Source organism: Nyctereutes procyonoides, unplaced genomic scaffold (genome assembly GCF_905146905.1).
Source record: "Nyctereutes procyonoides isolate TBG_1078 unplaced genomic scaffold, NYPRO_anot_genome, whole genome shotgun sequence".
Lineage (NCBI taxonomy): Eukaryota > Metazoa > Chordata > Mammalia > Carnivora > Canidae > Nyctereutes > Nyctereutes procyonoides.
The window spans coordinates 24,056,220-24,084,202 of record NW_026575159.1 but is presented as its reverse complement, the minus strand read 5'-3'; the positions used below and the strand labels follow the sequence as shown (position 1 = coordinate 24,084,202).

At 48.4% G+C, this 27,983-nt stretch overlaps 1 protein-coding gene across 1 annotated transcript in view; it reads left to right on the top strand.

Moving 5' to 3' along the window:
- Window positions 1–27,983, top strand: part of KCNQ3 (potassium voltage-gated channel subfamily Q member 3) — a 294,355-nt gene that overhangs the window by 235,756 nt on the left and 30,616 nt on the right. Inside the window, exons 2-8 of the mRNA XM_055314183.1 lie at window positions 11,895–11,985; window positions 13,326–13,452; window positions 16,858–17,030; window positions 21,640–21,795; window positions 22,774–22,884; window positions 24,416–24,511; window positions 25,845–25,939. Coding sequence (XP_055170158.1) covers window positions 11,895–11,985; window positions 13,326–13,452; window positions 16,858–17,030; window positions 21,640–21,795; window positions 22,774–22,884; window positions 24,416–24,511; window positions 25,845–25,939 — 849 coding nt within the window. The remainder of the gene's footprint in view (window positions 1–11,894; window positions 11,986–13,325; window positions 13,453–16,857; window positions 17,031–21,639; window positions 21,796–22,773; window positions 22,885–24,415; window positions 24,512–25,844; window positions 25,940–27,983) is intronic.

Genomic DNA, 27,983 nt, shown 5'->3' with positions numbered 1-27,983 from the left:
GGTTCTACTCTGGCCTCCCTGGAAGCAGGTACTGTACCCAATACCTGCTGTCACAACAACATTACCATTGGGCACACATGGAACCTTCCACCTACCAGAGTGTGCATCTAGGGACTTTGCATCCTTCCTTGCCAGTCTGGGCTGCAGTCCTGCAAGGTGGACATTGGTGTCACCAATGCACAAATGAGGAAGCAAAGAGGAATGCAATAATTTGCCTGGGTCACGAAAACTTGAAGGGGAAGGGCTGGGGATGGCAGACAGTCTCTGATGGTCAAGTGCATTCTGACCCTACTACTGTCTTTAGTGCTTCATACATATAAATGCTTCAAAAATGCACTTAGAAGAGGTCTGCACCCCATTCCATTTCACGGTGGGGGGGGGGCACGAGGGTCCTCATAGTCCAAACAATTCTCTTTTACAACTAACTCAATTCTAACACCATCTACATGAAGATAGCATCATATTCCATAGTTTAAGGGCTCAGTCCTACAAGACCACCCCCCATGACTCATTTTAGGCACCAGTCAAAACTCCAGGTTGTCACTTGTGTTCATGGCTGTATAGATTAAGGATTCTAATGACCCTTTCCTTGGGTTCCATTAATTTGCCAGATCAGTTCATAGAAACAGAAACATTTGACCAGGTTATTATAAGAGGATATAACTTAGGAACAGCTATCTTAGGGACAAAGAAATGCACAAGGTGAGATATAAGAAAGCCACAGAGTTTCTATGGCCTCTCCAGGTATGCTGCTCTACCCATGTTGGCCAACCCAGAAGCTCTCTGAACATAGTCCCTTGAGGTTGTTATGGAGACTTCATTACATAGATATGATTGATTAAATCATTGGTCATTGGTGATTGAATTCCATTTCCAGCTCTTCTGCCTCACCCAGTGGTTGGAGGTGAGGGGGCTAGATGTTCCAGCCCTCTGACCACATGGTTCATTCTCTTGGCCACCAGCCCCCAACTATAGATGTGTCCAAAAGTCACCTCAATTACTCTCCTCACTTAGGAAATTAAAAGGGGTTTAGAGCTTTGTGCCAGAAACTAGGATAAAGACCACGTGTTCACAGCATAGTAGGTGCTCTGCATGTGTTTGTTAAATTAAACATCCTTTGGAGGTGGTTCAGTACCATTCCTATGGTGGTGTGGGTATCTCTGGAAGGATGGATTCAGACCTCAAACACTCACAGTGTGAAACAAAGACTATTTTGTTCACAAAGCTGATTGGACTTTTAGTTGAGGCTTATGGATTTTTAATCATGCCTTTGTTTTTCCCACCCTAAAATGTCATGCAGACTCCTGAAACAAAGCAAAGAAATTCCCGGCTGTTTCTCTTCTGATTTCTCAGGGCTTACTTTCTTACCTCTTTTGATGATGAGCACCACCCAGCCTCATCCAGCTCTCTGATGCTATGTGTCCTGTGATGAGGTCTTAAAGAAATTATGAAAAAGTCAATAAAAATGGCCCTGGTAAAGTGGCCTCAGTGGAAATGTAGTTTTGTATTTTCTCCAATGTTCTAGGATCCACTTTCCTAGATGGGCATAAAAGAAATATTGTTTTGTTTTGTTTTTCTGAGGATACACTGTGCATACAGGAAAGCTCTGTAAGATATGATCTGATCAGCATTTTATCAGTTGACAGATAAAATGAGAGAGGTCTGTACTTCAGGCACTGGGAATGGTGGGAAGGAGTTTGCAGCTGACCAATGTTCACTGATATTCGCTCTTTACTTGCACTGGGATCACAGCACCCTGGCACATGTCCACCCTGGCATTTTATTAGCCTCATTGTATAAATAAGGAGACTGAGATTTTCAAAGGCAAGACAGTGTGACCAAGTGCACATGGCTGGAAATGTAATCCAGAATCCAAACCCAAATTGCCCTATCTCCTAGGAATTTTCTCTTTCTAATGTACCAAATTGTTCAGATGATGCTAAACTCTGTGTTTATGGAGGATGAGGAGTGATGGAAATGATGCTAGGAAGGATAGCTTTGGCCCTCCCAAGAGGGATTGGAGAGGAAGCAGTAAAGGACCACAGGATTGCTGTCAGGAGACTGCTGGAGGGTCAGGGGGAAAAACAATGTGGCTTGACAAGGGCATTGGTCACAGAGACAGAGAAGTAGACAAGATGTATGATAGTACATCAGAGGAAGAATGGGCGTAATTTGCTGTAGTGTCAGGCATGCCTGCAGGAGTGGAAAGGGTCAGAAAGGCACTTGGCACTCTGGCTGCAGAGCCACTGGGCACCCACATACCCTACCCCAATGAGTACTCATCATAGCTCTGTGAGAAGCCCTTTGCATCCTCATTTCTAAATCTTCAATTAAAAGAGCTGAGGCTCAGAAAGATGAAGCATCTTGCTGAAAGTTCTACAGTTCACAAGGGTAATCCAGATCCAAATAGAGGTCATTATAAACAGGAGTGCCTGGTAGGGTCAAGTCCATAAAAGGAGTAAAGCCTGCCACACTTCAGTACACAGATGGGATTCCCAAGTCTCAGCTCCTGATTCCATTGCTCTGCTAGCTTAGGTGAGCCCCAGCAGGTCTCATTCCATGAAAACAGGAGAGTTTAGTTACAGTGAAATATGTGGAGAGTCAGAAAAACTCAAGAGTTATAACAGCTCCAATAAAACTAGAAGAGCTTGGCCCAAATAAACTATAGATCCAGACTTTAATGGGTGTGCTCCGTTAGTGCTGGGGACAGATCTGCTTCCAGCCCCTCCGACAGACACATCCGAGTCACATGTTAACACCTTGTCCTGGTCAAAGGGTTTCCAAAGACTTGGTTATAAGACAATGTTACCTATCTTTGCTTTACCAATTCTGAATTCATATTTTCCCCCATTTTAACATCTTTGAAATGAGGATGTGAAGTGGCTGTCATAATTTATTTGGCAGCTTCCTTTTTTTTTTTTTAGTAGTTTATACAATTACATGTCTTACAATTAATAGTGTCGCTTGGTAGTTACCCAAAGATGACACATGTCTAATGAATTCCAAATGTATTGTATTAATGGCAATTTCTTCCCATTGAGAACTTACAAATTCCCCAGGATTCATGGTTTACAGAATAATAGAAAATAACAATCACATTAATGATTACTAACGTTTATTAAGCATAGCCTAACATTTTATTATCCCATTTTACAGATGAAAAAAGTAAGGTACTTCAGTCCTTGCAGCAACTCCGTGAGGTTGAATAATTATCCCCATGATGAACTCAAGGGATTGGAGGACCTGACAGATTAAGTTACATACCTAACACCACATAGTGGTAAATAGTATAGTCAAGATTTAAACTCATCCCATGCCTGATTCCCAAAGGTATGCTCTAGATTATAAATATTTGGTGAATGGGCAAATTGGAAGGAAAGTGCTAATTACTGAGTGTCCACTGCCTGCCTCTAAGCACTTTATATCTTTTATGCTATTGAACCCTAATAAGTTGCTGATACTTCATTCCTACCCTATGGATGAGGAGACGGAAGCCTGGTGGTAAGGTCAACTCAAGACCCTAGCATGTTGGGCTCCAGAGCATAGACTGTTCCCTGACAGGATGTCCCCATGACATTTGGTCAGGTCATGGAGAAGTTTGCCCTGCAGCCCAAAGTAATGCAGTTAGTACCATCCACAGAAATGCTCCTGGGGCAGCAACAGTGAGTTCACACAGGGCTGTTGCCTTGTTTAAAAACCACAAGTAGTGGGTTCTTGGATGGCTCCAGTCAGTTAACCATTTGACTCTTGGTTTCAGCTTAGGTCATGATCTCAGGGTCCTGGGATCGAGCCCTGTGTCAGGCTCCATACTCAGCGTGGAGTCTGCTTGTCCCTCTCCCTCCCTCTCTGCTCTTCCCTGAATGCATGCCCCCTCTCTTTCTCTCTCAAATAAGTGAATAGATCTTTTTAAAAAAATTAATAAGAGGGACATTCAAGAAAAAACACGTGGTAGCACACTACAAAACTTACATGGATGTTTCCAGAGGCAGATTCACCATGAAACCAATGGTGGTTTAAATGGTGGCCTTGTGTGAGTTTTTATTCATAATTTCTATTCTTTTCCCTGAATTTGTCTTTTTTTCCTCCATAAACCTGCATATAGTTCCATGTATTCCTCTGATCATGTTAAATATTATGTGATCCAGCTCAACAAAGGTGTTTTTAAAAATTAAATTCCTTACTTTTAAGTCTTAAAATATTTTTTCTGCACTGCATCAGATTTGGAATGCCTCATCAGGTGATCCTTGTACAGTTAAATTGCCCTTGGTTCTTAACATAAGTCAGGAGTTGGGAAACTTTCTCTTAAAGGGCTGGATAGTAAGTATTTTAGGCTTGTGGGCCAGACAGTCTTTCCTGCAGCTATTCAGCACTACAAAAACAGCCACAGATAATATGTAAACAAATAAGTGTGGCTGTGGCATTAAAAAAAAAATTTTTTTTTTTTTGCAGAAATTAGCAGCCTGCTGGATTTGGCCCGAGGGCCATAGTTTGCTAATTCCTGGTTTAAATGGTTAAAACCGTCATCTTCTACATTATGCATGTGTGGATCTATTTTGTATATACAGCTATAGATACAGATTTGTGGGTGGTTATTTGTGTATGATATTCTTGCCTCATTTCAGGAACATGGAAGTTTTTAAAGACAAAGTGTTTTTCCCCTATATATTATTGATGTCAGTTTTTCAGCTCTTCTCTCTGAGCATAAAATGAGAAGGAAAGCGGGTAAGAAAGTGACATCTGCTGAATGCCAGCTGTTTCCCAAAATTCTAGAGGTTTCACCTACATGATTCTCTTCTAATCCCTATGCCCATCCCATGAGGCAGGTTTAGAGAGTCCCATTATTCCATAGTTCATAGGAATTGGTATAGACCTACTTAAAGAGAATCTGCTCGAAATGGGACCCGACCTCATACCAAACAGTGAAGAAAATACCTCATTAGTACTTTATCACAAAATATATATATAATTAAAAGACAAAAATGTGTTTATTGAATCTCATAATTAATAAAAGATAGGTTATAATTGCAACTATGCTCTCATTTTCAGGATGAACAAAGACTGAATCGAGTGTTAATTTGAGGGTATATTTTCTATACCCAAATTCTATGATAATACAATATAACTTCACATTTTATCTCCTCAACATTTAGGGGGAAGGATTATATGAGGTTTTTAATCCTTTGAAGTATCAATTGATTTGTCTTTAATTGTTGGAGTAAGATTGTCACTTGTTAATGGCTTTGCCATATTTAGAACATCTTTATGTCCATCAACTTCATGAAATCTTGCATCTTTTGTAAGCTTTGCCTTTTCACTGTGCAAATGGTTCACATTGTGCTATTGGATGCTACACATGATAGAACGAGGCAGAGACCTGCAAAGCCATGCACATGCAGGATATAGGCTGCTGCTCAGTCATCCAGGATGTTTGCATGGAGACCTCCTTACAGAAGTGTGTTTTGCTTATGAGGATTTTTGCTGCTCTGCAGTCCCTTAGCTATAAAGATTGAGGTACAGAATAAGAAAACAAAAATCCCTTGTGTGGTCACTCCTGCATTATAGATGAGACACTGAGGCTCAGAAAAATAAACTTGTCCAAGGTCATCTAGTTTCTAGGTGGTGAGCCAAGATTCAGATCTTGCTTAACCAGTATTAGTTATCTATTACTGCATAACAAACTACCACAAAATTTAGTAGCTTAACACATGTATCATCTAAGATTCTGTGGTGCAGGGATCCAGGCACTGCTTACCTGAGACTTCTGCTCAGAGTTTCTCACCAAGACTACAATGAAGGTGTCAGCCAGGGCCGAGGTCTCACATAAAGGTGTGACTGGTGAAGGATCCTCTTCCAAGCTGCCTTTGGTGGTTGTTAGGAGAATTCAGTTCCTTAGGGACTGGTGGACTGAGTCTTTTGTTCCTTGCTGGCATTGGCTAAAGGTCACCCTTCAGTTCCACAGGGGCCTGTCCACCATGGCAGCTTGCTTCATCAAAGCCAGCAAGAGAGAGAATCTACCAGCAAGATAGCAGTCACTGTGATTCAAAGAGGCTGTTGGACGTATTCATAGGGAATAAGGAAATCCCTGACACATAGTGGGTGATCTACCTTTGGGGCATTTCGCTTGAGGGTCAGTAGGATTCTGATGTAGTCTGAGGGGTTGTATTTTCTACTTAGGAGCAAGCAAAAGTGGTGTTGGCTGAGGATCAGGACATGTGGGCTTAGTATGGTGTTAGCAACACCTGCTCTGTTAGAGGATTCAGTTCTCCCTCCACCTGGCCAGGGAGACTATTTCTCCACATCCCCACTTAATGGCACACAGACAAGGATCATAAGGTGGAGAGTCCAGGTATCAGCTGCTGTCTTCCTTCCCTCCCTCTAGGACCTCTGGCAAGCTTCAGGCACTCCAAAGGCCATCCTTGAGCTAGTGTCATTAGAACAGGAGCCAGCCAGGATCTTGGCGAACTTCCCAGAAAGAGAACTGAGTTTCTCCACTCAACCTGGGAGTCCAGAGGAGAAGGGATAGGCTTGTCCTCCCTGCCCGCTGAACTGCAAGCTGACAGCCCCCTCCCCAGTCTCTGGCTGCCTGTGCCCTGCCTCTTCCCCCAGAGTCTCCCTGCAGGCCTCGTGGCCACTTTCAGCACTGCTCCTACTCATGTTGTGACTCCACTGCCTGAGCCTAGAGGCTCGGTTCCTCATGTGTGGGGATGCAAATATAATGATGACAGAGACCCCAGCTCACAGGAGTAAAAGAGAAAATGATGCACAAATTATTAGATCAATTCCAGAGTTTTCACCACCTGCTTGTCCCACCACAAGGGAAGCTGTGAGGTAATACTTGACTGTTAGGCGCTCATTCCAAGCAGGCCCAGCTTTTTTCCTATAAGGGAGTCTAGACCTGGCTGAGAAGGGGGCACAGGGAATCCCGGGTACCCCTGTGATTCCTCGGTCACATTTGCCTGTGACCCAGCAGAGGTTTGGTGTCATAAAGGCCTGGACCCCTATGCTTGAGACACCAATTACAGCTCCAAAGCAGCCTCCTCCCCCACCCTCCACATCCCTGGCTGGATGGAAGACACAGAGGAGGATGTGGGTGGAAGCATGTAGGAGGTGGTGTGTGATCGGAGGGCAAGGGCGTGTCTGAGATCTTTGAGCCCGATGAGCCTCCTTTGCCAACACAGCCAGGTACCCCGCAGACAGGAAGACAGCTGCTGGCTCTCCCCCAGACTTCCACCACAAACCCTGACCCATCCTGCTGGCCCAGGCAAGGAGCAGAGGGAGGAGAGAGAGGGAGAGGAGGAGAAGTCAAAGGAAAGTCAGGTGAAGGAGACACACATAGTTGCAGAGCCGGAATCACAGGGGGGACATGGCTGAAATCAACAACACAGGAAACGACAGGTATCAGCAAAAATGTGGAGAAAGGAGAACCCTCTTATACTGTTGATGGGAAAGCAAACTGGTGCAGCCCACTGTGGAAAACAGTGTGGATGCTCCGCAAAAAAATTAAAAATAGAGCTACCTTATGATCCAGCAGCCACACTGTTGGGTATTTGCCCAAAGAATATGAAAACACTAATTCAAACATGTACCCCTCCCTATGTTGATAACAGTATTATTCACAATAGCCAAACTATGGAAGCAGCCCTAGTGTCTATCGATAGAGGACTAGATAAAGAAGATGTACTATGCATATATGTGTATATATGTACACACAATGGAATATTATTCAGCCATAAAAAGAATGGAATCTAGCCATTTGCAATGACATGGAGGAAGCTAGAGAGAATATTATGCTCAGCAAAATAAGTCAGATAATTTCACTCATGTGGAATTTAAGAAACAAAACAAAGGAAAAGAGAAAGAGACAAACAAAAAAAACCCCACAAAAAACCAAACCCCAAAACAGACTCTTAACTATAGAGAACAAACTGATGGTTACCAGAGTGGAGGTGGGTGAGGGGATGGGGGTTAAGGATGCACTTGTCTTCATGAGCATGGGGTGATGCAGGGAAGTGTTGAATCACTATATTGTACACCTGAAACTAATATCATACTGTGTGTTAACTGCACTGGAATTAAAATATAGAAAACTTTAAGAAAGTGACAGAGGATGTAGAAGAAACTTTGGTGAAGCGCGGGGGAGTGAGAAAGCCAAAGCAGTGGGAGGAGGGAAGACCCTGTTAGCCACACTCATCTGGCTTCCATGGGGAGACTGGTCACGTGGTCTGTGTGTTTGAAATCAAGCGCATATTTTTTTTGAGTATTAATGATTTTATTGCTACCACTTATCAATCACAGAATTTTTTTTTTTTTTGGTAAGTGTATTTATTTCAGCAATCTCTACACCTAACATGGGGCTCAAACTCACTCAAGCGCATATCTTAAGAGTATATTGAAAAGTGTGAAGGACCAAAGAGCATTTTCCCCTTCCCCGATCAAGAAGGGCTCCTTGATGCTCTTAGCTTTGTAAATTAATGGTTGTTCTGCAATCTCAGAAAGTTAAATTCCTGAGGCTACAGGTTGCTTTTGAATTCCTTGAGATGTGAGAAAATGCAGCGCTCCGCTGGGCACTTGCTGCCACCTGCTGGCTACCATCTGGTTCTGCAACCCTGGACCGCCGGGAATCAGGCTGAAACTGCATTTATTTTGCTACTGGTTAGGGCCAAATGATCCCCTTTGCTGGCTCTAAAAATACCAGAAAGGGAGACAGAACATGAGAGACTCCTAACTCTAGGAAACGAACAAGGGGTGGAGGAAAGGGAGGTGGGCGGGGAGTGGGGGTGAGACTGGGTGACGGGCACTAAGGGGGGCACTTGATGGGATGAGCACTGGGTGTTATGCTATATGTTGGCAAATTGAACTCCAATAAAAAATTTAAAAAATAAAAATAAAAATAAAAAATAAAATCACAGACTACGAGAGCTGAAAGGAACTTAGATCCCCAGCCCCAACCTCTTCCCTAAGCTTTAGGCTCGAATTCTGATCAGCCTGCTGAATGTTTCCACTTGAACCTCAAACTCAGCAGGTTCATAACATGGTTAATATAATATGTTTTAATTAATACACAGTGCAAGTGAAAGATTACAAAATGATAATGGGTTATGATCAATACCAGAATAGAAATGCAGGTGGTGCTCTGTGACCCCAGGGGAGAGGACACACCGGGGAACATGCAGAGAGCAGCCGAGGTCATGGAAGTCTCCGGGGGCAAGTCATGACTGGTGCTGCCAAAGCATCAGCAGGAGAATCGGGGGGGGGGGAGTGGTGGGGAGCAGTGGGCAGGGAAGAGCACTGAGACAGGCACACATAGGCTCAGGGGGTCAGAGGAAATGCCTTCATTCAGGATGACTGGCCTGGGAGTGGCGAAGCAGCAGAAGATAAGGCTGTGAGGACAGCGAGGCCAGATCATCAGAGGCCCACATCCCAGGCTAAAGGAGAAGGTTGAGCCAGGTTTTGTGTCTGTAAATTTTCACACTCTCTGCATGTGCACATGTCGTTCACGATGCCTCGGGGGGCATACTCCAGGTCAACACGCATAAAATGGGGGAATGTCCTGGGTAAACTGAGACATGGCAGTCAGCTCCAGCCAAGCCTCAAATATACTTCCAACCCCTTGGCTACAGCCTCTTGGATGCTTTCAACCTCGTACTCCCAGAGCATGTGGTGGACACTCAGATCATTATCTGTACTGCACTAGGACATCCTTGAAAATGAGGGCTAAGTTTTATTCATGTTTGTATCCTTAAAACCAGGACTCTGCCTGGGATACAAGAGGCACTCGATACATTGATATCAAATCAAAATAAAATAATCACTGACACTTAGTGAAGGCACTCTTCTAAGCACCCGACACAGAGTATTGAATCACTGAATGATTGTTTTCTAGACAAGGAAGCCAAGACACTGAGAGGCTGTGTAACTTGCTTAAGATGACACAGCACAAGAGGAGGAAGGGAATTATAATCTAGGGTTTATATCTCCAGAGCCTACGAATGAATAAAATGAAGTTTTGACCGAATGTGGATTTGCAGAATCATTCAAGAGCCCAGTTCCCATGGCCTGCTGGGGAACCAGCCAGTAATGAGTGTGTGGAATGGGACAGCACCAGGCATCATCTGCATGATCCTGTACAGTTGACCAAACGACTCCCCATCCATTATCTCCTATGGTCTTCACAATAGCCATGATCTCCCGGCTGACCCATTATTCCCATTCTATGAGTGTGATCATTGGGGTTCCCAAGGTCAATGAGCTACTCAAGATCACATAGAAAGTACCCTTTGATCCTGTATCTTTGGACTCCACACTCTGTGGTCTTTTTAACTGACAACACAGTTATCCAGATGGCAGTGAATCCTTCTGATGAATTTCTTCATCTCCAAAAAGTTCATGTCTACCCTGGGAACTAGTTGTGAGGATGAGCGGATAGATGTAAAGTGACCAGAGGTAGGTGCACACTAACAGGTGGTGTGGAAGTTGATGTTGTTACCACCATCATCACCATCATCGTCATCGCCACCTGAGAAGATTTGGGATGCGGGGTAGGCAGATTCCAGGCATGGGTCCGGAGTCATTAATTGAAGTAAGATGGCCAAACACAATGGGGAATTGAAATTCTGGTTCAGATTCCTAGACAAGGTTAAAAATATCGATTCAGTCTACAGATCAGCAGGCTTATTATTGATCAGAAAATGTGATCAGGATCACCACGGGTCAGAGCCAGGACTCGGATCCCCAGCCAAAGCCAGGAGCAGACATTTCCAAACCTCCTTACATCATGGTGGTAACCATCATGGCATGAGATAGCTTTGTGTTTGGCTGGACTGTGAGCTCATGAGGACAGATCCAGCCTATTCATCAGGGAATCCCAACTCTGTGTCCCCAGTGCCTGCCATATAAATATGGAAGGAATGAATGAGTGAGTGAATGAATGAACACACACGTGGATACCCACTTACACAAGCAAGCCAGCAAAGCGTGGGGTGGGATCCAGCAGGCTGGAGAGCCAGATCTCATAGAGCAGAAGGACTTGGAGTATGTTGTTCCAAGCCTCACCCATGAACCCTAGGGAGCCTGGTGCTGGGCCTTGAACCAGAGACTCTTCATGGAGAGGGAGGGAGAGCCATTGTTCTTTGCTGATAGGATGAAGCATGCACACGCATGAGCACACATGCACTACAGGCTCTCCCTCTCCCTATCCTCCCAGCCAGCTGCATTTATGTAGATAAGAATCTCAAAGGATCATTTGCAGTTTGCTCCTAGCCTGAGGCAGGGGCATGAGCCATATGACCTCCCTGTGACTTTTCCAGGACCAGCATTCTGCGTCCATCACTGCGGCGGGTCCGTAGCATACTACAATACTATTGTTTGTAGTATGAAGAACACTTTGTAATTTCAAAAACAATTCTGAAGGGCCCCAGATGAAAGAGCTCATTTCCTCTAGTAACCACTGACTGTGGAAGGAATAATACCAAGCCATCGCTGCAGAGGCTCTTGCGGAGTTTATCAAGCTTTGGAACGAATTTGTTTCAAGAGTGTTTCTCATATGTTTGAAGAATCACTGTCCTCTGTGTGCAAGACACTCCATTGATTTATTTACATTCCTGATGCTTGACCAAAGCTTGGGATAACTTGGTCTGGAAGGTGTCTGCAGCTCCCCAGCTGGTTCCACTAACTAGCTGGTAAAGCAGAAGCGTACACATTGCTTACCCTTCCTCAGATCTGCTTTCTTGAATGGGAAGAATAATTCCTACGGGCCTCATAGATTTGTCATGCAGTTAAGTGGGCTGACCAGTAAAGCACATGCTGATGTCTGATGGAAGTTGGAGCTTCATCCCGGTTGACGCCTATCTCTGGAGCCAGCCAGGACTCCATGCTTCCTCCTTCCTTCCCTCCAGGTTCCTCATTGTCCTGGGATGCTTGATTCTGGCCGTGCTGACCACGTTCAGGGAGTACGAGACTGTTTCGGGAGACTGGCTGCTGTTACTGGTGAGACTGTGCACCCACCGTGGTGCTGTTCCTGAGGTGCAGGTGCCTCTGGTTGGACTTTGACAGTTGAGAACAAGGAGGCTGCCCTTGGGTGCCACTGGTGTTGGCTTCCTGGAGTCTCTGGCCAAGTCCAGACCCAAGAGAAAGCAATGCCTGGATGAATCGGTCAGATCTGCCATGGGCTCGGGTGGGAAGGGTATGGCCTTCATTATTCTAGACCTAAGACAGGAGGGTACAAACAAGGTCAAAGCAAAAAGCAATGCACGTATGTTGGAAACCTCAGCTTCTCAGTCCTCTGAACGTTAACATGAAGGCATGCTCTGTGCTGGAAACTGCCTCTGCCTTTTCTCCCTAAATCCTGAGGATCTTGGACTCCCTTCAAGGCCAAGTAGCAAATCCCATTTGTGCATTAAAACTCCACATCCCCACTCCTGGAGCCTCTGCTTGTTTTATCTCTGCCAGCCACCATTAGGGTCTACAAAATAGCAGAACCTTCCCCTTGCCTGTCATCCGTGATGCCAGATTCAGCAAATGCCTTCTGAGGGCAGGTGTTTCCGGTCTCCAGGGTCTCATGCTAACACCTTAGCAGGTGAATCCTGAGAAGCCATCTAGCTCCAGGAGCTAGGTTTCAGGGATTATCATGGAGCAGCAACTCCCCAGAGGTCTCAGGAGGTCACCAAAGAGAGGGGGACAAAGGTGTCCAAGACTGACAAGAGAGGCAGGAGGGAAGGAGGAGACCCCAGGTCCAGGGAGCCAGCCCAGCATGGAGCAGATGCACGTGGGCTCTGAGCCTTGTTACCAGTCCTTCTGGGGGTCCTTGGGAGTCCTTCTTTGCCACGTCCTACTCTGGAGAAATTGGTTTAACTACTCCCTGCCTTGGTTTCTCAAAACATAAAATGAGAATAATATAAAATGCTACACGGGGTGCCCGGCCCAGGAGCTGAGCTAAGTAACCATTGGCCCTAATTAGCAATACCAGGGGCCAGGCACTGGGTGGGACTAGCAGCCTGTGTTTCATTGATACTTCCCTTTTCGCTTTAACTGCACGTAGAGGCTTTTCGTCCATGAGAGTAGACTTAAAAAAAAAATCCATTGGCATCAAAGCAAAGAGAAAAAGCAAGGAATCTTTTGGCAAGGCTGGTATTAGGGACCGTTGGCACATGAGCATGGACGCGGGAGCTGTCCGAGGCTGCAGGAGGTGCTGAGAGCGTCCTCGCTCCACCACCAAAACAGCAACAGCAACAGAAACCCCGCTCTTCAGAACCTCAGAGCAGAAATCGCTGGTCCCAGACAACTGGGTTCCCGGTTGATCCGTGTCTCTCCATATGTTCTTAATGCAGGAAACATTTGCTATTTTCATCTTTGGAGCGGAGTTTGCTTTGAGGATCTGGGCTGCCGGATGTTGCTGCCGCTACAAAGGCTGGCGGGGAAGGCTGAAGTTTGCCAGGAAGCCCCTGTGCATGCTCGGTAAGCCCTGACCCCGGGTCAGGGGGAGCCCTGGTCCCCCCTAGCCACTGCCCCCTGTTTTGGTGCACCATTTGGCTGAGGACATTTTAGGTTTCCACCGTTCTTCTGGGGAGCCCGTGGGGTTGTGAAAGCCCCTGCAGCCTCCGACCCTACCTCGGTGAGGAAGAGCTGCTCCAGTCCTTCTTCTGCAGCTCACCCTCTTAATGGTTCTATAGGGCGGTGATTCCAAGTGGGTGGGGGAGGAAGGGGCATTCTTGGCACTTGGGCTGTGAAGGAGCAGCTCTTTGTAGGACGCAGAGCAATCCCCAGGCCCTAGACCCGTAGCCGCCAGTCATCGTGACAACTAAAATTGCCTACACCCGTCCACACTGGCTGTAGTGGGGCTGGGAGGGGTGACACCACTGCTAGTTGAGGATTACTTCTCTATGGCCCACGTCATGCCCATTTTTCGGAGGGGCACCCCAAGGCTCGCGGCGCTGAGTCATTTTCCAGTCACCTGGGTAGGAAGCAGCAGATTCCATCCTAACACCAGGTCTAGGAGAAACAGGCACCTGTGACCCCACCCTCCCTACCACGTGGCTGGGTCTTGAACCAGAGTTGCTCGGGTGATGGAAACCCGGGTGTTTCCATCTGAAGCTCCCGTCTCCTTCATAGCAGCCTTCAAGCGGTCACCTGCTTGCATACCTCCAGCCCCGGGGCGCTCACCACCTTCCAACATATTTATTTCATCCTAAGTCTTCCGACTTTCTTCAGATATTTGAGTTCAGCCATTCTATTTCCCGTCTCCACTCCAGCGGTGGAGAAACGGGCTGAGTGGCTTCAGCTATACCTTGTTCCATGTGTTCTCAGCATCGTACTTGCTCTTCTCTGAGTGCGCTCACTGCCCTTTTAAAAAGTGACCCCCAGGACTGAACGCAGCCCTTTGAGTATGTATGGATGGCCAGCCCGGGTAAGAAGAGCTGGAACCCTCCTCTGTCCTGGCGGCAGCACTCCTCTCTGCACAACCAGGGTTGCCCTGCCTTTGCTTGTAGGTTGACTGCACCTACAGTGCAGGTGACTGCACCACCTCGGCACGGTGACTGCACCGACTGCACGGTGACTGCACCACCTCGCAGCCGACAGAAACCGCTCTTCCTTCTTCCCACCTGCTGCTGAGGTTGGACACCTGAGGGTTTTGTTTATCACTCAGAATGTTTAATGCAAGGAGAGGCTGTGTGTGTGTGTGTGTGTGTGTGTGTGTGTGCATGCACACAATTTTGAAGGACTTTGTAGTTACTGATTTTTTTTTTTTGTAATTTTTTAACCTTCTCTCTTTCTTTCTCCTCCTTCCCTTTCTGCTCCTGGACTAAGAGTCCATTCAGGCAACTGTCACAGTGCCACGGGCTCCCCAGTCTCTCTTATGAACAAGAGAATTGCATTTCTCACAGTTCTGGAGGCCCGAAGTCCAAGCTCAGGGTGCCGGGCCCTGGTCAAGTCCCTCTATGGGCCATAGACTGACCACTTCTAGGACTCCTGGCTGTGTCCTCACACCATGGAAGGGGAGAAGGAGCCCTCAGGAAACTGCCATCAGGGCCCTGATCCCATTCCTGAGGGCTCCACCCTCATGACCTCATCACTTCCCCGAGGCCCTGCCTCCTAAGCCCATCCCACTGGGGACCAGGATCTCAGCAACTGAATTTTGGCAGGACACGAGCATTCAGCCCATAGCAACCCTGGCTTGCCTTCCTTTCTTCTTCTGTCTTCCTTTCAAATCTTTTGCAAGATGTTAAGCTGACTTCTTCTTCTCCTTTGGAGAGTCCTATTCAGTGCTGACCAGAAGCTGTGTGTGTGTGTGTGTGTGTGTGTATGTGTGTGTGCATGTGGCAGGGGGTAGGGAAGGTGACTCTGTGCCCAAATTCAGAGGTTCTCACCCAGTCTGAGAACATCCTAGTGTTGTGTGGAGCCTGGAATCTTCCAGAACAAGAGCATTCCCCGTGGAGTAGTCTGTGCTCCAAGAGGGGCTGATTTGACCGAGCTCCCCATCATGCTCCGCTGCCAGCCTCCCCTCGAGAGCTGAGGCCAGCCTCCCCCAGAGAGTCGAGGCCAATCCTCAGCATTAACCATCCTGGCTGCCTTTCTTTCTTGGGTGCCTGTATTTTCTGCTCTCCTCCTCTCGACTTCTCCTGTAACATGGCCCTTGTGGGAAGCATTGCTCTTCGCTGCATGTTCGACATGAGGGTGGTCATCCTGTCAGAGAACATGGTGGCCTTCATCTCTGAGGCAGCCTCAGACCCTGCCATTTGGGGCATGAATGGGCCCATGTGGGCCAGACTCTCCCCTTCTCTCTGAGCCTCATAGACTTGGCTCACATTCACTCCACATCCAGGTTTTGTTTTGTCTTGTTTTCTACAAACATTGTGAGTGGATAACTTTGCACAGATACAGAGAGGCCTGGCCGAGGATGCAGACATACTGGTATCCAGCTGTTTGACACTGAGCTTTTCCCGAAAGTTAGGCGCATCTCAGGGACACCATGATATGGCACACACACCTAGGTGTGAGTTGAGGGGCCTGTTCCAAGCCGAGGCACCAACACACACAAAAGTATGGAGGTCTGAGAGAGCCCTGTGCGCTCGGCAAACCGCACCTGCTTCTGAGAAGCCCCTAAGGGCCAGGTCACAGGGTTTTCAGGAGCTTGGACTTTACCCAGTGGACAAACATTTCTTCCAGTGTCTTCCTTAGAACCTGATGCTCTTGTGGAAAGTAGTCCTACGACCGAAATCTTTGGGGGAAAGGCTGTACTTCTTGTGTGTAACAGAGAGCCACAGTCCATATTAGCATCTTGAAGGTTCCTAGAAGTAACAAAACGTGCTTAATCAATTTTTCCCCACATTTACTTGGCTATGGGGTCCCTTTTACCTGCTGACCCTCGGCAGTGTGGCGGAGAGATGATTGGTATGGGTGTTGGGGCTGCTGTAGGGAATCTGAAGCGACCAGGGCACACTCCTCTATCTTTGGCTATTGGCTTCAGAAGCCAGCTGGGCCCATTCCAGAAGCCCATCACCCCGTCTGCTCCTCTGCTTTCACTCACAGCTGGGGGGGTGGTGGACATTTTCACATCTGGACAGTCATCCCACTTCATGGGTGGGCCTCACGTTTTACCACGATCAACTCCAGGGCCTTCCCTGAAGCTGAGGGAGGCCACCCAACAGTGCAGCTCAGAAGTCTGGGGCGTCAACAACCCCAGAGACCCTCCTCCACCAGCAGGGGACGGGAGCCGACGGGCAAAGGTCCCAGCTCCCATCTAGCACAGGGTGCTTGGCAGGCGTTCGTGGGTGGGCAGCCAGTGCCTAGGACGGCCCCACTGCCACTGCCTGACCTGACCTTTTCCTTCTCCCCCCTCCACCTCTCTGTCCTCCTCCCCAGACATCTTTGTGCTAATCGCCTCTGTGCCCGTGGTTGCCGTGGGAAACCAGGGCAATGTGCTGGCCACCTCCCTGCGGAGCCTGCGCTTCCTGCAGATCCTGCGGATGCTGCGGATGGACCGCCGGGGAGGCACGTGGAAGCTTCTGGGCTCGGCCATCTGTGCCCACAGCAAAGTAAGTGCCGCAGGGAAGCCGTGAGGCTGCGTGGGCTTCTCCCCAACCTGAGCCTTTCGGGGCATCCCTTCCCTTACAGTTCCCCAGAGGGCGGGTGCTCTGTCCCCACTGGTGATGCTGAGGAGGAAGTGGAGGAGGAGGGAGAGGAGGGGCACGAGCAGGTGCCGCAGAGAGCAGAAGCAGGCGGACCTGGGTTCAAGTCTTTGCTGCACCACATGCCGATGACGGTGGCCAAGCCACTCAGCTGTCCTGGAGCCTCGGTTTCCTCATTTCCAGACTATGGAGAATCATGACTCTGCTCCGGGTTGTTGAGGGGGCCCAATGAGCCAACATAAGGTGGCCTAGGAGGGGAGGGAAAGGTTCAGCACTCACCCAGCCTGGTGGGAGTCCAAACTCTATTGGTGTGACTCTGGGGATTTTCTGTAACCCCACTGGGCCTTGGCTCCTCCTGCATTTATAAAATAAGGGTGAGAAGTGGCTCACCTCCTAGAGTAAAAAGACTTAGAATATGCTCTATGTTTCTGAGCTGCCTCGACACTTACAATGAGGATCCTTCTGGCTGCTTGCCCGAGAAGAGGTACATTGAAGCACCCAGTAAATAGTAGGTGCTTGTTAATGACGACGTTTATTATTCCAGATACGCTTCTCTTCACAAACGGTACAAATAAATACATAAATAAAATGTAAAGCCCGTGGACTCCTTTGCCTCAGGATGGAGGTGTTTTATTTTATCTGTGCAGCCTCCGATCCCAGTCTCCACCTGACCTTCCCCTCTCTTACCAGGGATCATGCTAGCAGCACCTGACCTTTTATCCATGGAGCTGAACTGATTCATGGCTCTCGTAGAAATCAGGGCTGACAATGGCTGGTTTCGGTCCCTGTCCTGTGTTCCCTTAGATCAGATTAGAAAACAGTTGCATATGTGCCGGGTGATTCCTGGGAAGAGATATGTCCACGCCACCACCAGACCCTCCAACTGAGGTCAGGTGGGAAGAACTGCGAGACACAATGACGTCTCTATGGTAGGAGACCAGAGGCAGGAAAAGCAGCTGCTGGTCCAGCTCTACCTGCCATTCTTGTCTCTTCAGACACCCCCATTCTTAGCCTTGTGCTGTTCCTAAGCTGTAGGGCATCTGCCTGGCCAGGACTGGGGCAGCCCTAACCCCTATGGGCCTGAGAACGACCTGCCATCCCGGAGGGTAGCTTCAGGGGGTCGCATCCCTGGGATGGAGAGTAAGTGCTGGAGCCTTCACCTCCAGGGTAGGCAGTGTGTTTAAGAGGTGAGCACATTCCTGGGTTTGAGTCCAGCTTCCCCGTTTATTAACTACAATAGCTTAGACCAGTTCCTTCCTTAAGCCTGGTGAACGGGTACTTAGCACTTTACTTCTTCATCCATTCATTCTGGGCCACATTCCACGATGGACTCTCCTGGGAGTCAGCGATGCAGAGTGGGAGGCCTGTGTCACACAGGGTTAGAGCTTTGCAGTCATGATAAGGCCGGGCTGTGCTGCCAGAACAAAGAAGCCCTGGAGTCTCCGCGACTTAGCACAAAAACGTTGAAGTCTTCTCACGCATGTGGTGTCGGACATGGGCTAGGTGGCCCTCATCTGTCTTAAAAATGAGCTTGGAGTCATCGAGGCAGCGGGAAAGGGGTCTGGAAGACCCTGCAGAATGGATTTAAGGAACAAGCAGGAAGTTGCAGCCAGCTTTCACCCACACTGGCTCTACCCCCCACCCCACCCCCTCCCCGGTCTGACTGCAGGGCAGCTCCGGTGCCTGCAGGAGGGTGTGGGTATAGGGGACCAGCCACAGGCTCTGCCAAGAGCTGCTGGCCAAAATTATGTAAAGTCAGGATTGCCTTGAATAGCCTTTGAAATGACTGCAAAGCACAGAATTGGGACACATTTTCACTCCTCGTCATTGACCGTTATGCGACTTCTTAATGATCCAACACAACCAGTTTTTCTGCACGTTCATGAACAGACAGCAATTTCCCTAGCTAAGCACCAGATGAACCTTTTGGGGCCAGAGGGTGTGAAAAACCATAGGAACGCTAGAGCCACACTCAATGAGGTGAAAGGCTCGAGGCCCAGACGGCCACAGGGGAAGGACTTATCCAATTCACCTTTGTCTTCTCAAACCCTGGGCAGGGCGGACATGTGCCGAAGAGAATGGCTGGCTGGATTGCTGTGCCATGAACAAACCTCTCTGGGCTGTAAATGAACTCACATGAATGGGTGTGATGGTGTGGGGCAAGCCAGACCTGGGCAGTGGGCATAATAAGTGTTAGAGGGGCTCCTGGGTGGCTCAGTTGGTTAAGCATCTGCCTTTGGCTCAAGTCATGATCCTGGGGTCCTAGGTTTGAGCCCCACGTTGGGATCCCTGCTCAGAGGGACTCTGCTTCTCCCTCTCCCTCTGTCTGCTGCTCCCCCTGCTTGTGTGAGCTCTCTCTCTCTCTCTCTCTGTCAAATAAATAAATAAAATCTTTAAAAAAAATAAAAAATAAGTGTCAGAGATTTAGAGAAAGTCCATTCAGGAAGTAGTAAAAGCATAAAGGAACTAGAGCTGAACTTGATCCCCTGGAACAAGCAAATATATGGAAACCTTTCGAAATGGAGGTGACTTGAGTCTCAAGATGACCTGCTGCACTTCGGTTGGCCCCATGGGGAAAGGCATGGAGAGAAGCCAGTGTGAGCAAAGGCATGGAGGAAGGCAGGAAGCAAGCCGGAGGCTGTACTGCCCCAGAAGCTGGGTTGCGTGGCCATCGACATTCCGATAGATGGGAGTATATGGATACAAACAACTTTGTTCCCTGGGATGATGACTTAGTAGGAGCACCAGCCCTCCTCTCCAAACAAGGTGTTCGCCGATAACCTTGACTTGCTTCTGTCCAACCTACCGTGCTGAATTTTGAAATTAGAACAGAATGAGAGAAACAGAAAGAGCCTTAGGGATTGTCTGGGTCAGGGTGTTTGAGACGTGGGTGATTTGCGGATCTTTGTCATGGTCCTGCACCATCCTCACTATTCCTTAGCATTTTTCTCTGAATCATACCTCTCTTGTGCATGAACTCACACGTCCTTATCGATGGTGTGATAAGATCCACGAAACAAAAGATTTTGTGCTCATTTTAATTTATGCTGATTTTTAATATACTTTAAATCAGTATGTAATTATTTAGCATAAAAACTGCCTACTTGCCTTCCATCAGGAGTACACGGGTCAGTTTCTAGAACTGTGACCCAGTCCCTTCATTTTAAAAATAAAGAAACTGAAGCTGGGGAGGGGGCTAACGTGCCCTGGGTCACAGAGGAAATCACTGTGCCTCACTAGCTCTCCCTGTTGCTGGTTTCTGAGTACTGCTGAGCTTTTCCTAGATCTGCCCAGCCCTGAGCTGAATCGAGTCTCTGGAGGCCTGTGCCTTGTCAGGAAGGGCCCATTTATTTCACCTGCCTCCCTGCCTCCCTGTGAAGGCTCTTGAGCTGCGATATCAAGGTCACCCAAAGACAGAAATTGTCCTCTCTTCCTCGAGCCATACACTCATTCTATCAGTGATGGAAATAAGGCCTGTATTATTATCACAAAGACAGGAAACAACTAGGACTGGCGAGGATATGGAGAAAAGGGAACATTCGTGCGCTATTGCTGGGGATGTAAATCGGGTGCAGCCACTGTGAAAAACCCTCTGGAGGTGCCTCAAAACATTGAAACGAAAATAGAATAAAATATGGTAAAAAATTGAAACCAGAAATACCATATGATCCAATAATTCCACTACTGGGTCTTTATGCAAAGAAAACAAAAATACTAATTCAAAAAGATACATGCACCCCAATGTTTATTGCAGCATTATTTATAATACCCAAAATATGGAGGCAACCTAATTATCTATCAGTAGACAGATGGATAAGGAAAATGTAGTGTATATACACAGTGGAATATTACACAGCCATAAAAAAGGTTGAGATCCTGCCATGTGTGAGAATATGGATGGACCTAGAGGGTATTACGCCAAATGAAATAAGTCTAGACAGAGAGACAAATGCCACATGACTTCACTCCTAGGTGAATCTAAAAACAACAAGCAACAAATGAGTAAACAAGCAAAAATCAGAAACAGACATATAAATACAAAGAACAAGCTGATGGTTGCCAGAGGAAAGGGCATGGAGGGTTGGACACAATGGGTAAAGGGGAGTGGGAGATATGGAATGAATAAATCATGGGAATAAAAGACACAGCATAAAGGATATGGTGGTATGGTACTGGCACTATATTGGGACAGGTGGTAGCTACACTTGCAGTGAGCCTAGTATAATGTGGAAATTTGTGGAATCACCATGTTGTACACCTGGAACTCATATAACGTTCTGTGTCAACTATTCACCAATTGTTAAAAAAAAAAAAAGAAAAAAAAGAAAAAGCAAAGAATGGCCATATGACTGATTCTATCTCACAGTGATGGGACGTAAGGCTCGGAGAAGGTGAGTAACTTGCCCACATTCATGGATCTGGTAAACCCGGACCCCAACTCCAGTGTGTCTGCCTCCAGCCTCCGTCCAGAGATTTCCCAGTGACCACTTCCCTTGTCCACTGCTTACTCTCCCAGGAGCTCATCACCGCCTGGTACATTGGGTTCCTGACGCTCATCCTTTCTTCATTTCTTGTCTACCTGGTTGAGAAAGATGTGCCAGAGGTTGATGCACAAGGAGAAGAGACGAAGGAGGAATTTGAGACCTATGCAGATGCCCTTTGGTGGGGCCTGGTGAGTCACTGTCTTGAAGGCCCGCCACAGGGCCTGATCAGGAGACAGAGAGACCTGGAAGGCAGAGAATGCATTCACAGATGGTTTTTCCTTAGTGCTTATAGGAAGTCAGGGCTGAGAACAGTCTGGTCCCATCACCACTCAGGGACCTCACTTTATTAGTTGTAGGCTCTTATCAGCTAAGCCGTGCATGTGCAGATAGAAACAGCCCAGATGCATCCACGTGTCCTCAGACCTTCAGACCTACCTGGAGACCCATGGCCCCACACCCAGAGGGACAGGTGGTACTAAAGCTAGCATTGTTTTTAAGGCTTTGCTCCAGAGCATTGCTCTAAACATCTTACATGTATAAGCATAGTTTAAATTCAAACAACTCCTATTTTTGGCCCATTTTTTTAAGGCAGGGAGAACTAGGGCATGAAGTGGTTAGGTATATAACTAATCCAAGAAAGATCTCTGAGCCTGTTATTGATTGACCTGGGATTTGAACTCATGGCCTCCAGAGGCCATGCTCTTAACTGCTCTGCAGTCCTGCCCCGTCCATTCATAGGTATGTGTGCCCAGGGACCTACACTTGTGAACATACCCAGGAATGTACAACGCACATTAGCACAGACCCATAAGCAGATATGAGACATGCACACATACGCACATGATACATACGAACACACTCCAGAGCATGCATACATTGGGAAATGTGGCAATACACAAAATCACACAGCTGTAAACACTCCAGGAAGGCACATGCACACATTTGCAGTTATTGGAAAACGCTGTTGGCTGATTGCCTCTCGGTAGAAAATCCTTAAGTTAGGAACAGCGGTGGTCTCAAGGCTCCCATATAATTACCTGGCACTGGTACCTTTGCTCCATGGGAAACACATCCCCAAGCAATAGGAAAGGTTTATGGGTAGAGCTTGCCTGACACATCCCTGGATCCCTCTCCTCGTTAAGACATGTGACCTCTTCTCTCTCCAGATCACACTGGCCACCATCGGCTATGGAGACAAGACGCCCAAAACATGGGAAGGCCGCCTGATTGCAGCCACCTTCTCCTTAATCGGCGTCTCCTTTTTTGCCCTTCCAGCAGTAAGTACCCTGATTGTCTCCCTGGTGGGACATGTGGGACCCCTCCCTGCCCGGCCCCACTGCCCCTGCCAGGCTCATCATCCACCCCATCTCACGCTCAGTCCCATAGGCTGGGCTGCTCCGAATTCCAGTCTCAGAGAAGCTGAATGAGTTGCCCCCTCCTCTGGGCACAATTCTGTAAAGGCATTTCTGACACCCCGCCCCTAAGTCCCCATTGCCCTCCACCCCCAACTGTGAGCTTAGGCTTATGTTTCCCAGCATGTCTCCCCAGCACCTTGCATATGGGGGTTCCTTCGTCTATATGAGCTTGTCCTCCCATTTCATTTCCTGGCTTGTCTAAAAAGATGCCTCCCCCTCCATAGTGAGTACTTGACCCTGATAGAATAACCTCCTCAAAGCCCAGAGTCCGTAAGTGTAATATTCACAGCAATCGCAGACAGTGCTCGTTGGTTGTACTCTGTGCTGGAATCGTGCCAAATGCTTTCCCTACATCGTCTCATTTCATCTCATGTTGTGACAACATTGTGAGTTTGGGAGGTTTTTATCACCACCTTCCAGATGAGAAAACGGAGGCTCAGGCCTGTCAGGTTTCCACAGTCACAAGTTTCCATAGTCCTCAGGGCTATGGGGCTGCGGGTTCTGGCTCTTAATCACGAAGCCGCAAAGAACCTTCTCATAGAGCAAGCCTGCTTCTACCCTCTGCGTCCCCCAAACCTATTCTTAGTGATAGTCTTCCTCCCTTCTCTGTGTTTCCTAAGCTCGCTGACCTGGCATGTGACCCTGTGGATCTCAGTTTCCTCATCTGGAACGGGTTGGGGGGCGTGGGGCTGCTGCATGGCCTCAAGGCTCTCTCCCAACTTGAAAAGGGGACGTACTACCAGCCATGCAATCCACATGCAATTCAGACCTGGCAGTCAAAACAGGTCACAATTTGGGGAAATTCTAGTACAAGTAGCTTTTTTTTTTAAGATTTTAATTATTTATTCATGAGAGACACATAGGGAGAGGCAGAGACACAGGCAGAGGGAGAAGCAGACTCCCTGTGGGGAGCCCAATGGGGGACTCGATCCCAGGACTCTGGGATCGCGACCTGACCTGAGGGCAGATGCTCAACCTCTGAGCCTGGTATCCCTCCAGTACAAGTCTTAATGGACCATCTAAGCATCTAAAATAGTTTTACATTCCGTTAGCATTTACCGGGCATCTGTTCTGTGTCGTACTTCTTATGAAACGGCTCCTATACATGATTTCACTTTTTGCTTAATGAAATTATGAAAAAGATATAATTACCCCACTTCCCTGTGGAGGAAGTTGAGGTGAGGTTGGAGAAGAGCCTTGCCTGGGGTCTTGCCTTTAGAAAGGGGCAGAGTCAGGAGCCGAAGCCAAGCCAAGCCTTCCTAAAAAGCAAGGCTCCACGTAACCTGGCAACCTCCTGCCTGGAAGAGGAGAAGGATCCTTGTGGCCCTGGGGGTGGGGGCGGGGCACCCAGAGAGGCCAGCAGGGCTGACCCAGGCCTGGCTTCTCCCTCCAGGGCATCCTGGGGTCCGGGCTGGCTCTCAAGGTGCAGGAACAGCATCGGCAGAAGCACTTTGAGAAAAGAAGGAAGCCAGCTGCAGAGCTCATTCAGGTCTGTCTGTCTGGGGGTGAACCGGATCTGAGCCCCCGGGGCATCTGTGTCTGCTGTGTTTGGGGGGCTGTTTGTGCTTTTACGGTGGTGGGCATGCCTGGCCCTGGGGATGGGACCCAGGACCACGTTTGCTTGGACATGGCTGTGGGTGTTCCCCTGGTTATCGTTTGACGGGTCCTCGTGGGATGAACATGGCAATCCCAGCACTCTCCCATCCAGATCCTAAGCTGAGCGAGAAAGAGACACAGGACTCCAACAGGGAACCCACCATCAGCTGTTTTACCAACGGTGTTGGAGTGGAGAATTTGACTTGGGCCGGAGTCCATACTAGGCCTCCCCTCCTTCTACTTTCCACCCCCATCCTGATGTAGGGACCCTCATAGAAGAGCCAGGCTAGAGTCCGGGTGCTTAGCCAGTCGGCTATAAGATGTGGCCCCAGGACTGAGAACCATAAGCCCAAGAAGGGAAGAGACACCGTATGTGTGCTCAGGATTGGATGGTTGGCCATTTGTCCTGCCCACTAGACCATCACGCACCAGTAGGCATTGGACGCCTGGCAGCTCCATCACTCTCGCACTGTGGGCTGGAAGTGGGGAGGATAGTGTGAGGTTGGGGAGAAAGGCAGGAGAATTCCCGATTACACTTCAGAGGGAATTCCTGCTTCATGGTTTGGTGGGCTGTGGGGAGCACAGAGAAGAGGAGGGTGGGGTACCCTGACTACAGCTCCATGGGGCCCAATGTGTGCAATACCACCCACCATGAACTTGCGTTCAGTGTCCTGAGGGTCTAACTGGGTCTGTGGGTCTGGCACGGGATGGTACACGATGTTATCCTACGTCATGTAGTGTCCCGGCGGTCCCGGCCTTGAAGGGTCTGCTCTGTTATCCCCCCAAGCCCCAGACTGTCACAGTAGTCCTGAAGTTCTAGTATATCAGAATTAAAACTTCATATCCTGGGCCATCTCTTGCACCCAAAGTGGCACAAAAGAAGTGTGTATCCATCTCCCTGTTTAAGAAGTCTCAAGGAAACTTGCAACAAGAGTAGCCCCTGCTCCTTCTGGGGAATTTATACCCAGCATCCGTTTCTCCTTCCGCTGGGTTTCTCCACCTCCCCACCCCCACGGTACCAGGTTGGGCTCCAAGATGATGGCTCCAGGAAGGATTTCTTCCCAAAGGAGCTACAAGAAGCCAGGAAACCTGACTTCTCTGGATATCACCTCAGTGCCTATTTAAACTCCTAGGAGTCGGGGCTTCACACGTTTTAAGATTGTGGGATTCTGTGTGAGTATCACAGGGCTATCTGGTCATTCCAGCCCCTCTTTCCTCCTCCTCAGGCTGCCTGGAGGTATTATGCTACCAACCCCAATAGGATTGATCTTGTGGCGACATGGAGGTTCTATGAATCAATCGTCTCTTTTCCATTCTTCAGGCAAGTGGCGACCTATCTGAATGCTCCGGGTGTGACTGACCAGTCGGCCGGTGGGTCTGTATTTGTGCCTGTGGGCTTCACAGTTTCTTGGAGAGCAAGGCATGGTTCCCAGCGGATGCCACCTATTAGAATCACCTGGGACTTTAAAAAGCCCAGTGTACCCAGGCTAATTAAATCAGAAACCCCAAGAGTGGGGTTCAGACATCTGTGTTTTTTTTAAAGCTCCCCAGGTGACTCCAGTGTGCCACCAGGGATTGCCAGCTAGACAGCAGGGCGTGGCTGAGAAGGGAAGGCCCCGATCGTTGTTTGAGCAGAGCTGGTGTCTGAGGAAGTGGGGAACCAGCGCAGTGGGCCTCGTGAGCCCCCTGGGTGCCCCCCACACCTGGCCGTGGCCTGTACCCACAGATTCTTCTGGATGCTGGGAACAGGCAAGCAGAAGTAGTAGTGAGAAAAATTTTCCAATGACCCCGAGAGGTTGTTTTGTGTTCTTATTGGTGGGAGATTAAATTCAAGTCCTCAGGGGTGCCTGGGTGGCTCAGTTGGTTTAGCATCTGGCTCTTGGGCTCAGGTCATGATCTCAGGGTCCTGGGGTCGAGCCCCGTGGCAGGCTCTGTGCTCAGCTCCCTCTGCTCCTCCCCCTGCTTGTGTGCTCTCTCTCTCTCTCAAATAAATAAAACTCTAAAAAATAAATAAATAAAGATTGGGGCACCTGGGTGTCTCAGTGGTTGAGCGTCTGCCTTTGGCTCAGGGCGTGATCCCAGGGTCTGGGGATCGAGTCCCACATCAGGTTCTTGGCTGGGAGCCTACTTCTCCCTCTGCCTGTGTCTCTGCCTCTCTCTCCGTGTCTCTCATAAATAAATAAATAAATAAATAAATAAATAAATAAATAAATAAATTCTTTTGAAAATAAATAAATAAAGATTATAGGTTGATTAAAGGCCTCAGGAAGAAAATAAAACCCTCTGCCCACAGCCAGTACCTGTGAAAAGGAAGAGGGAAGTTAGTAGCCCCTGGATACCCAATACGCCCAAGGTTTCCAAGTGCATCTTGCATTCACTCGTCACAGGCACCCTATTTGAGAGGCCAGAGGATCTCAAACACTACGGTACCTTAAAATCAGCAGATGGCTGTGCAAGTGCAGGTCTTATACTTGCCTGTAGCCCCATCGACGGCACCGGCCTTGTAAAGCATCTTGGACGGACAGCCCGGGGCTAGCCTCACAGAAGGGCTCAGGGTCGCTCCTGGAGACAGGCTGCGAGGTCGGGTCACCAGGGTCCTCTCTTGGCGGGGCTGAGCTGGGGCTTAGAAACTTCAGACATTTTGGCCAATGTCTGCCACATTAAGAGGCCCCCAAACCCATGGCCTGTTCACTACTTGGGCTACTAAAACAGATCGCGCCTCATGCCTCTCCAGGTTTTTGTTTGGTTTTAGATTTTATTTTTTTGAGAGAGTAAGCAAGAGAAAGAGAGAGAGAGAGAGAGAGAAAGAGAGAGAGAGAGAGAGAGAGAGCGCACAAGCAGGGGCAGAGGGAGAGGGAGAAGCAGACTCCTCGCTGAGAAGGGAGCCAACATCTGGACTCCATCCCAGGACCCTGGGATCACAACCTGAGCTGAAGGCAGATGCTGAACCAACCGAGCCCCCAGGCACCCCCCTCTCCAGACTTTAGATACTTCTTTCCCGAGCTGGGACTTACAGTGTGTGGACGGAATGTGAAGCCGCCCTACCTCCTGGGTTGGGAGGAAGCGTAGAGGAGCTTCCTGGAGTTGGGCTCTGAAGCGTGTATCCACCACACACCTGTGGTTTCATGGACCAGAGTGTGACCCAGTACTAGCCGAGTGCCGCCCCCCATCCCCAGCCCACCCTCCCACTCACTTACCTTGAGACCTACACTCAGTCCCTTCACCGCCATCACCAGGTTGTGGCACAGATTTAAGGAGATTCAAGAGATCTGGGTTCCCCTGGCTCGTTTCCCTGCATAAAACTTTCCAATGCATGACTGTGACAAAGAGAGTAAGATCTGAAACCTGACCATGAGAGACAGGGA